Source organism: Aplidium turbinatum, chromosome 9, assembly GCF_918807975.1.
Source record: "Aplidium turbinatum chromosome 9, kaAplTurb1.1, whole genome shotgun sequence".
In the NCBI taxonomy this organism is placed as follows: Eukaryota; Metazoa; Chordata; class Ascidiacea; order Aplousobranchia; family Polyclinidae; genus Aplidium; species Aplidium turbinatum.
This window is the reverse complement of record NC_137480.1, coordinates 20,797,178-20,808,146: the sequence shown is the minus strand read 5'-3', so window position 1 is coordinate 20,808,146 and position 10,969 is coordinate 20,797,178. Positions and strand designations below refer to the sequence as shown.

The window sequence follows — 10,969 nt, the reverse complement described above, 5'->3', positions numbered from 1 at the left end:
GAAATTTCAGTTTTTAATTGCCGTTTATTTATCTGCACGTGTTTGTGTCTTGCTTAGTGCGTGTTTGCTGCGTTTTGCGCAATAATGCATTTTTCTCGCAGATATATCGGCGCAGCACTGCGCATGCGCGGTTCTACTTTTGTTTTGTGGTCTGGTGGAGAAGGGTTGCCATATTGGCGAATTTATCGCCAAAGTCAAGAAATCTGGCGATTTTTTAAGACGTTTAGCTTCATATTTATAATTTGGCTCGTTTTTGGCGATTTTTGATAACTGATTTGGCTAAATTAATTGTTTTTGGCGATTAATCAATATGTACCAAAGACAGGCAAGACACAACAATACAACAGGGTTGAGCATTATAATAATATATTTTACATATTTACAAATGAGTTTAACAGTCAAACGTTTTCGGTTTAACTTAAGCCCTCATCAGGAACCTGAAAATATTTATAAAAATGCAGTAAATTTCAACTTATTGAAGGTAACTAGTTAACTAGCTGACTATAAGCATCAAGACACACGCAGCGATTAAAAGCAATTGTTGATGCTTATAGTCAGTTACGTAATTACCTTCAAGAAGTTGAAAATTCTTGCATTTAGTGTAACGCTTGCAATGCCTCTAAAACGATTGTCTGACATTAAAACCAGCAACAGCATTGCTGTTTGCTTGCCGTTGGTAGACGTTCCTGTGGAAGCAATACAAACCAGATTTGGTCATTGATTCGAGGACAGCGACTTTCAGCTTGCGACTGCATTCCACCCACAATTTAGACTTATCTGTGTTTAATGCCTGACCATTAAGCGACACTGCTGAATTGAAGACCAAAATAAAACAGAACATGCTTCAAGCAATTGAACAAGCAAACTGCTCTGCTGAAGAGGGGAGTAACAGCGACACTGAAGTGGATGGTGGTAGGTAGAGCCACGGAAGACTTTTTGCACCACTTTAAGCAAAAACCAAGAAAAGAAAGCAATGCGTGTTGAATCTGTTACAGAAGTATTTGGAAGCGGACCATGAGGACAAGTTAAGCGGATCCAGATTCACAATTGGACCGATGAAAAAACTGTTTTAAAAACATAACACTCCCATTCCGTCAAGTGCTGCAGTAGAAATATTGTTTTCATTGGAGCACTTGTTCATCACCAGACTTTATTCGTTCATCCCCGACGCCGACACACGCTCCATCGACCTGACACTCCCAAGACAGGCATGGGTGCGCCTCAACCGTCTCTGTACGGGCGTCGGGCTTTTCCGCTCAACCATGCACCAATGAGAAATGGCCTCTTCCTCCTCCTGTGAATGTGGTGCCGAGGAACAGACCGCAGACCACATCATTGATTGATTGATTAAATCTTTATCCTCGCCCCTCGGACTGAGAAAGCTTCCTGCAGAACTTAATCCTCGCAGTTTTGCATACTTGTAGACTAAAGGCTTTAAATCACTGACACAGGCCCGGTCACCGAGATTGACGGAGTGAAGTTTCCGATTGTTGAAGTCTTGTTGCCGGGAAATTATTCCATCTATTAGATGCCGCTAAATGGAGAGCAGTCCTTAACGTGCGTTGCTCAAGCGCATGCCCTGAGAGTCGAACCAGTGCCGCTTGATCTTGAAGCTTCTTCGTTCCAGAAGTGACGCGCTAACCAATTGAACTATCGAGGCGGACATCATCAATGACTGTAACATCTTCAAGCCACCTAACGGAGTGGAAGGTCTACGTGTCATGGATGATGAAACCAAAGACTGGCTGCTCTCTAGAAGCCTTCCAGTGTAGTCCGGGAACATTGTGAATCTGGGGTAGTAAAAGGATAGACCCTCGGCCCCAGAGGCTCACACAACGACGACGATTGGGCAAGGACATTTTAAAGCCCAAAAGGGCAGGCCTGAGTGACGAGCACTTTGAAATGCTCGTATTTCTCAAAGGAAATAAACATATAAGCCACTGAGTATTTTTTTTAAATAAAACCTTGTTGGTTTTGTACTTGTGCTGTTATGTTAGCATGGATGGCTCTAACACTATATATCAAACATTGCGGTTAAACTGGGCTTGCATGCAGAGCTGGCCAGGTGCAGAATTTTATGTTCAAATTTGTGAGTAACTGAAAGTAACTAGTAACTGTAACTAGTAACGGTAACTAGTTACTTTTTAAAATCGGTAACTGTAACGGTAACTTAGTTACTATTTTGGCCAAGTAACTGTAACTGTAACTCAGTTACTTTTGAAAGTAACTTTGCCCACCTATGCTAACAACAAATAAATGCACGCGCATTAACAAAACAACCTATTTTTCTGTTCAATACACCATTTTGTGTGAAAAGCATAGCCCTACCTGCCATGCTGATACAATCTGTAGACTCTACTAGGAACAGCACCTAAATGAACGGGTGTCACAGTGCTCTGCACCTAAATATCCTGACGCCGCCTATTTGACGGGCGCCTAACTGTCTGCGCCTAAAAGACTTGCTCCTTTTGTTAAGACCCTTTTTTGGATCTAATTGTAACTATTTAAACTTTAAAGTGACATAAATTTTATTGAGCCATGGTTGCCGACAAAAGCACAGTATACCGGCCTAACTGTAACTATTTCAAGTGATATTTTATTGAATCATGGTTGGCTTAGGAAGCACATATGTCCTTACCGTGCTATACAAATTAGTAGCCTAATATGGTACTTATTAAAAAAAAGAATGTTATCGATATATATTTTTATCATTTTCGTTTTGCTATGTCTTGTTTTATTGGTGTTGAGTTCCTGTGCTGATGGTATGCCCACATTAATTTCCACTTAAATCAAAAAGTCAAGCTCGAGTGACACACTGTGAATATCGTCTCAAAGGCTATATAATAGTAGCAGTAAAGTCATTTGGTGTGCACATCTCATATGCGGTGCCTTTGGAGCTTCAATCATAGTTAAAAAAATGTTGTCACATGCTCTGCCCAATATCTGCCATTGATTTTGATGACTGGGCGATCCTTGACCAAGGGATCAACTTCCTGAATGCTGGATTTGCAGTGTGGACATCCAGATCTAGGGTTGCTGAAAGTGCCCAGCCTAAGTAGTGTTTGAGCAGTGCAAGCGTGTTTGCTGATGACCATGTTAACTGTTACCCATTAAAGGCTATAGGCTTGTACTCTTTCTGTATTTTACCAATTGAATATTGGCATTGAGCTGGCATCTTATCAATATTTTTCCTGCTATTTAGTAAAACCTAAAGCTTTTCTCAATGCATTTACTGGTATTTTTTCTTTCTAAGCTTTTTTTTGCAAGAACTGTTTTGTTTTTTTATTTTTTTTCTAAACATGTCATTATTTCGGAGTATAGGATTTTATTGGTAGCCTTAGCATACTGGACAAAAATTGTCCTTTCTTTAATCCTGCATGTTCATAATTATCTACCGGTAAATTATACAGTAAGCTACGGTACGTACTATACACAGCAACACTTTTTCATTAAAAAGTTACCGGTACTTCTATATGAAGCAACATAGTCTACCACAATTTGGTAGTTTTGCTACAGACTTTTTCAAACTTATGCAATATGCATTGGGCCTAGTCCACATAAGATTCATTTAGATTTAAATTCAAAGTCAGTGGTCAGCTACCGTATTATAACTTCTAATAATGGCTCAAGGCACTCTAACGTCGTTTTATTAGCAATATTGGACCAAAAACAACACAAAGTAATAATCAACAAGTTTAATTATAAATGAAAACTCTTAGCCATATACCTACAAACTTTTAAATATAGAATCAATCAATGGTTCCCAATGTAACCTGCGATACCCAACCTAGAATTATCCCTACTAGAATCATAGTAACCTGACGCTACCATGAGACCCACAACTACTTTTAACTTCATAAAACTGAAGTGATCATAAATACCTAGGTCACTAAAAATTGCTAAAAAGCTCACAATTTGGCCAAAGTACTGGCAAAAAAACTGAGGAAAATTTAAATAAGCGGAAGTCTATGAGATTATCATAAAAAGAAAATTTATTTTACTTTCCGCTTTCCGTGTTTTTAATAAAAAATTGTAAAGTGCTAAACTGGAAGCATAGCATGATATCCTCAGCAAATTAGTTTGCACATTGTCACGATCACAGCATTGGCACTATTGTAGCGGGCGCTGTGTGTTGACCAATTATTGCGTTGACCTGTGGCGTTCCCCTTCCAGTCATCATCACCATCATCGGCCATGCCTGAATAAGGCGTCGGCTACCGTGAGTCTCCACAACGATCGATTGTCCATACTTCTAATTAGGTTTTCAAAATTTTGGTTTGTCCATGTTGAAAGATTTTTAAAGATTTCCAAACGTGGACGTCCCCGGTGCCTATGACCAGGAAATCGCCCCATCATTGCCGAGTGTTCAATTCCGCGTTTGCGGTAGACATGCCTGATAAATGTCATTTGCCTTTTTTTGATAGTTGTGATGAGGACGCCAGGGGTGCACCCAGAGCGTCTCCACACTTCTTCGTTAGTGATTTTATCCATCCAGTTAATTCCCATCATTCTACGAATGAACCAAATTTCAGCACTGTTGATCTTCTTCTCTATCTTCGGGCATACAGTCCAGGATTCACAGCCATATAGCAGAACTGACCAAATGTAGCCTACACATGTAAAATTCTTATTCTAGTGTTTAGAGAGATTGAATTAGATTTCAGTATTTTGTCCATTTTGATGAAAGCTTGTTTGGATTGTGCAATTCTTGATTTTACGTCGCTCCAGCATCGACCATTCGAAGTGACCATAGAACCCAAATAGTTGAAACTATTTACTTGTGAAACTGTTGTATTTTGTATTTTGATAGTGATGGTCATGCAGAAGGTTTTTGTTGCGTTCAAATTAAGTCCAAGGTTCTCACTTTGCTTAATGACTATGTTGAGTAAATTTTGTAAACTGGAGTTTGATGTGGCGATTAGTAGGATACTGTGTCGTCTGCGTATCTTATGTTGTTGAATTGTTGTCCGCCTACAGAGACGCCTTCTTCGTCATCTAGATGTCGTAAGATCATTTCGCCGTACAATGAGAAAAGATCAGGTGAAACTACGCACCCCTGTCTAACACCTCTCCGAATTTGTGTCCACTTGCTCAGCTCGCCATCTATCCGGACTGCTGCTGATTGATCCCAGTAGAGATTTCTGAGAAGTCGAAGGTCTTTACCATCTGTGTCTAAGCTGCCAAGCATCTCCATGAGTGGCTCAGGTCTAACGCGGTCGAAAGCTTTGCTGTAGTCCATAAAGCAGAGGTAGCCTACAGGTCTTCCCTGTGTTCTATCGACCTCTCAGCAAGTGTTCTGATTAGGAATGTGGCGTTTCTAGTTCCTTTGTCTTTCATAAATCCGCATTGCACATCTGAGATTTCGGGATTGATGCATCTGCGTAGTCGATGGAGTAAAACGGTCAGAAAAATTTTGGTGACATGACTCATTAGACTGATTGTGCGGTGTAGTTCCCAATCAATCGCCCCGGGTTTCTTCGGTAATGTGATGACGATCGATTGTAATAGGTCCTCCGGAATTTTTCCGCTGTCATAAATCTCATTCGCAATTTCAGTCAACTTTTTTATTCCAAAATTGTCTAAAACCTTAAGGGTTTCTGTATGCACAGCGTCAGGACCTGGAGCTTTTTTCAATTTGGCTTTCTTTATAGCGTAACGTATCTCACTTTCTAGAATCGGTGGTCCATCCATCTCTTTCGATATCGCAGGTTTGTTTCCACGAGCATCGTCGAACAAGTCTCTGATATATTCAGCCCATCTCTCGAGGATTTCATCCTTCTCCAGCAAGATGTTACCGTTTTTGGCTTTGATGCAGCCTGTGCAGAAGTGCACAGAGTTCTTTTGCATCTTCTTCACTTGGATGTGAGCAATGGATGGTCTACGCTCAATCTCGTCACACTGTTGGTTCCACCATCGTTCTTTCAGTTGCTTACATCGAGTTTTGATTTCCTTATTTAGTGAGTTGAAATTTTTCAGATCTTTCTTCGATTCTCTTCTCTTATCCATGAGCTTTAGAACTTCGTCGGTCATCCATACTTTATTGGCAGCTTTTGCTTTGTGCGGTATAACTGCTTTGGCCGATTCTCTGATGGCGGTACGAAGAGCTGTCCATTTTGAAGACAAGTCGTCAGAGCTTTCTTTGTTCATAGTTGAGTCACACAGGGCAGCGTACCTGTTCTTGACCTCTACGTTGTAGTCGGATTGTAATTGGGAGTTTGACAGTAACTGCTCGTAGTCTAATTTTGGAGAGTTTTGTTGTTTGTTTATTGAGTTCTTGCGTAGTTTTACCTGGAGCGTGGCTACCACGGGGTTGTGGTCGCTGCTACAGTCTGCGCCCGGGAGCGCTCGACAGTTCGAGATACCGCTTCTGAAACGCTTGTTTATAGTGACATAGTCAATTTGATTTTTGATATTGCCTGCAGGGCTTTTCCATGTCCAAAGTCTTCTCGGGTGATTACGGAATCATGTGTTCATTACAGTCTGTTCGTTCGCATTGCACCAATTTGCCCAGGTTTCGCCAGGTTCATTCATGATACCAAGGCCATACGGCCCGATAACATCTCCGTATCGTCCTTCGCCTACTTTGGCATTCATATCGCCCATAACGATCGTAATTTCTCGTTTTTTACATTGTTGTTTGGCGGTGTCTAGTTGGCGATAGAATTCTTCAAGAACTTTCGGTTCTGCTGATGATGTTGGTGCATACACCTGTATAATTGATAGATTGAAGGGCTTTGCATTTAATTTAACGAGTAAGATACGGTCAGAAAGTGCCCAGTATCCCGCAATGCACTTTGCTATTGCTTGGTCAATGATCATACCAATTCCGTACATGGCCTTGTTACCGCCGGAATGAATGATGGTGTATCCATCCCGAATGCTCTTACCAGCTCCTTTCCAACGCATTTCACTTATTCCCGTAATGGAAATACCCATACGCTTCTGTTCTTGGAGTAGGTTTTCTAATCGTCCAGGTTTTGCGAGGGTTCTGACATTCCACGTTGCTATGTTGATTCTTTGGTCGTTTGGTCCCTTCCAGTATGAAAAGATTAATCCGCTATATTTTTGTCTTGTTTTTTTTACAATTTTTTTACGCATACAAATTTAAAAAATCATCATTGTCTATTTTTTCTCTCTTTGTTTTTTTAAATCTTTAAAATTTTACTAAGGTGTTGCAACCGTGTCATATTTTAAACTGATTGCCTGTCTTGGTTGTATTGTACGTTATGTACTTTATGTAGGTTATGTATTTTATTATTTACGGTACATTATAACTCCCTTGCTTTTTCTTCTTTATGTGAATGATCTTCCAAATGCATCTTCTTTTTCAACTACACTTTTTGCTGATGACTCAAACTTTCATATGTCAGATAAATGCCTGTCATCTCTCCAAAAAAATGTCAATAGAGAAATAAAAAAAAATTGATGTGTGGATGAAATCCAGTAAACTTTCATTAAATTATAGTAAAACTACTTATATGATCCTCTGCAACAAAAAAAGTGCAGCAGAAAATTTTAGTCTGTCCATCAGTGGCCGATCCATCGAAAGGAAGAAATGTATAAACTATCTAGGTGTAACTTTGGATGAGCGATTGACATGGGATAGTCCTATTATTAATCTTAGAAAGCAACTTGCAAAGGTCTGCGGCATAGCATTTAAGCTGAGATACATTGCCCCTTTAACAGTATTACGGGCTTTATATTATGCTTTGTTTCAATCCAAGATCCAAGACTCGATTATAAATTGGGGAAGAGCAAACTCTACATTGCTTGCTCCACTACAAGTGTTACAAAACAAGTTCATTCGATCCTGCTTATTTTTGACGAGGTCAACAAATACAACTGTTCTTTATCACCAATTTAATGTGCTCAGAATTGACGATATTATTAAATTAGAAACTGCAAAATTTATGTACAAATATGTGCACAAAATGCTGCCCCGGGCTTTTGCTGGCTGCTTTATTTTTGTAAATGAAATTCACCATCATAAAACCCGTCAGAACCAAAAAAATGATTTATATTTGCCTTCTACAACGTCAAACTCTGGTAAGAAGATGCTATGTTTCAATGGAGTGAAACTATGGAATCAAGTACCTACCAAAAGAAATAAAAGAAAAGTCTTACAATGTTTTTAAATTTAAATATAAATGTTTATTAAAGAATTTGTACAATGATCACTCCTGAAACGCATCATCCGTTTATTTCTCTACACAATGTTTTTTTTATGTTGCCCTGTGTTATTCCATTGTTAATGTATTGTTAATTCCATTGTTAATTTTTACAAATTGAAGTGCTAGTATTGTGCTATATATTATATACCGTATGTGTTAATGTTCTTTATTTTGGGTCTTTTGTTTAAATGTTTGAGTGGCAGGTCAGGGGCTCTATCCATTTGGACAGTGGGCTAAAATCGTCATAGTCCTTACAACTTCTGGGGTGATTTTTGGACAGTGGGCTAAAATCGTCATAGTCCTTACAACTTCTGGGGGGCTGCGCCCCCCAGACCCCCCATTGCAGCATCAGCTTCTTTCTAATCGAAGCATAGGGTTTCCAAGTCGTTTCACAAAGTATGTTTCGGAAAGGGCATTTTTGGGTAAAGCAAACTGGTAGTCACTTAACAAGAAACAATTCTGGCACTGCAAATGAAAACTCAAACCAATCATGAACTACGTTTTCCGTGACGTGAAAAAGGACGAAAAGAAGATGATACAAAGAAAATCAAGTGCTGGATTTTCTCTCAGCTGTTTGTTTGTTTGTTTATTTGTTTTTCATATTTTTACCCTGCATTGCGAGAAAGCGGACTTGAGCGCTATGCATCGGTGTACGCCTTCTGACGTACACCTGACCCACGCTGCAGCCGACAACAATGTCTGTTTCCGGTTGTCTACTCTACTTATGACTTAAATTTGGTACTACCCATTACTCGAAATCGATCACTGGGTAGAGGCAATTATACTTATAGTGAAGTTTCTTTCCCAGAGAAACAACAGCAAGTGCGGGAGGGTGGAGTCGAACATGCAGGCTCTCGACTGCGAGCCCAACGCGCTAACCACTCGGCCACTGCTGCCGACTAAGTTGGCAGCTGGTTGGCTTTTTAGGGGTTAGGGTTAGAAAGTAGTCATTTCATTGACGTGGGTTCGATTCTCACAACTGCTATTCCTCTTTTTTCTTCTGTAATTACCAAATAAAGTTCAAAACAAAGATTAACTCTCTGGCTAAGTGCGAGAAAGGTCGCAATTGGACGGTAGCCTCTTATAACATGTTCTGATTGGTTGGCGGTGTCATTCTAGTCATTTGCAGTGGCAGAATTTTGTCTTTTTAAAGTGGCTACCAAGCAAACTAAGTTAAAACACAGTGTAAACGCCTGGCTCGTAGTTCAGGGTTGCCAAACCAAAAAATCATATTGAAATGAAATATATATTCATATTGATAAAAAATTCAAAATGTGCTAACAGCGAAAATATATTTTTCAAAATTTGATCAATAAAATATCACAAAACCTTTTCAAAGCCAAATGAGTGGGGGGGTGATTTTGCATTGATCACCCCCCACTCCAATTAGTTGGGGGGTGATCACCCTCCTCACCCCCCCTTGGATAGAGCCCATTTTTGCTTTTTGTGTCTTTCTTTTTCGCCAACAAAACAAAAAATAAACTGAACTGAACTATAACGTGCTCGTTTTGTCGCTTCTACCTTTTTCTATATCTCTGCTATGTTTGGTATATATTGCTTTTCGTTTTGATGGTCAGAATTTAAAACATGTCTGCCTTTCAAGCAACTAAACAAAATTTCTATTCTCGCAGGTTCGCACCCGGTCCAGGGCCGGATTTAGCTGATGGGGGCCCGGGGCACTTTTAGATCGGGGGCCTCATCGTGCAAAAAATTGCGCCGACGGTGCGAAAAACCACCTTTACGTCTACAGTAGCATTATAATCCAGCACTGCACAGCATTTTGCAGAAACTTCAAAGGCTTAAAGAAAAAAAATGACACAAAATCACATTTTTTCACCTCGGGAAGCCCTTTAAAAGAGGTGCCCGGGGCACTTGCACCCTCTGCCCCCCACCCCTATATCCGGGCCTGACCCGGTCACTCGGTCAGTAACGTCGTTGCGTAGCGCCTGTAGAGGAAGGTCTCATTCCCAATTTTTGATTGATTGTCGGAATCTTTATCTCTGGATAAATAAGAAAACTTTTGAGAGCTTAATTCTGGCAGTTTTCCATACTTGTAGATGCTGTCAACTACTGCCACAAACTAGGGATATTAGACTTAGGGGATCCAAAGCTTATCCGTTTTTTCATTTATTCCGTCCAACTGAAGGGCATGCCTAAATGGTAGGCACTTTAACTTAGGACAGGTTTCCTCGTGAATCAGCTGTTTGCAGTCATGTGACTCACGCCATTATGATTGTAACCTAATAAACTCAATTGATTACAGTCTTTAAGATCCTTCTTGCACTCAGTTCAGTTTCAGAAGAAAAAAGAACATTAGCAGAGGGTGGGAATCGAACCCACACAATCGAAATGGCTATTCCCTTGTCCTAACCCTAACCCATTAGGCCACGCTGCCTTGGCGATACATTCACTTAATTTTCTTTGTATCAAAAATCTTTGGAGAAGATCGGATCGAGAAGATCGGAGAAGATCGGAATATCACGTGCTGAGTCACATGACTGAAATCAGCTGATTCGCACGGAAAACTGTCCTATGTTAAAGAGTCTACCTGCCTAAATCACCACCGTCATTCTGGCAGAATAATTTTGCACGATCCGCCAAAAAAAATGATCCGTAAATAATTGCGCGGTAAACAATGCGATGAAAGCAGCAACATTCGGAAGCTGATAAAATCACTTTTCCTTACCACATCAAAGCAAATGTTATATTTTTTCCATAGCCAAATGAATAATGAACACAGAAATTTAAACAAAAAACTCGACTTGTCAAAGATAAAGCAACTGCAATTGCGAAAAGTT

At 40.0% G+C, this 10,969-nt stretch overlaps 3 protein-coding genes across 3 annotated transcripts; all 3 read right to left on the bottom strand.

Annotated features, from left to right (window-relative positions):
• Positions 1 to 4,918: 4,918 nt before the first annotated feature.
• On the bottom strand, positions 4,919 to 5,239 carry LOC145776774 (uncharacterized). The gene has a single exon (XM_082588001.1). It carries the CDS (start codon positions 5,237 to 5,239, stop codon positions 4,919 to 4,921), a length of 321 nt encoding a protein of 106 aa, XP_082444127.1.
• A 14-nt stretch (positions 5,240 to 5,253) lies between these two features.
• LOC145776773 (uncharacterized) lies at positions 5,254 to 6,147 on the bottom strand. Its single transcript, XM_082588000.1, has one exon. It carries the CDS (start codon positions 6,145 to 6,147, stop codon positions 5,254 to 5,256), a length of 894 nt encoding a protein of 297 aa, XP_082444126.1.
• Positions 6,148 to 6,462: 315 nt separating this feature from the next.
• On the bottom strand, positions 6,463 to 6,906 carry LOC145776772 (protein CFDP2-like). Its single transcript, XM_082587999.1, has one exon. The coding sequence runs from the start codon at positions 6,904 to 6,906 to the stop codon at positions 6,463 to 6,465; it is 444 nt and encodes a 147-aa protein (XP_082444125.1).
• Positions 6,907 to 10,969: the final 4,063 nt, after the last annotated feature.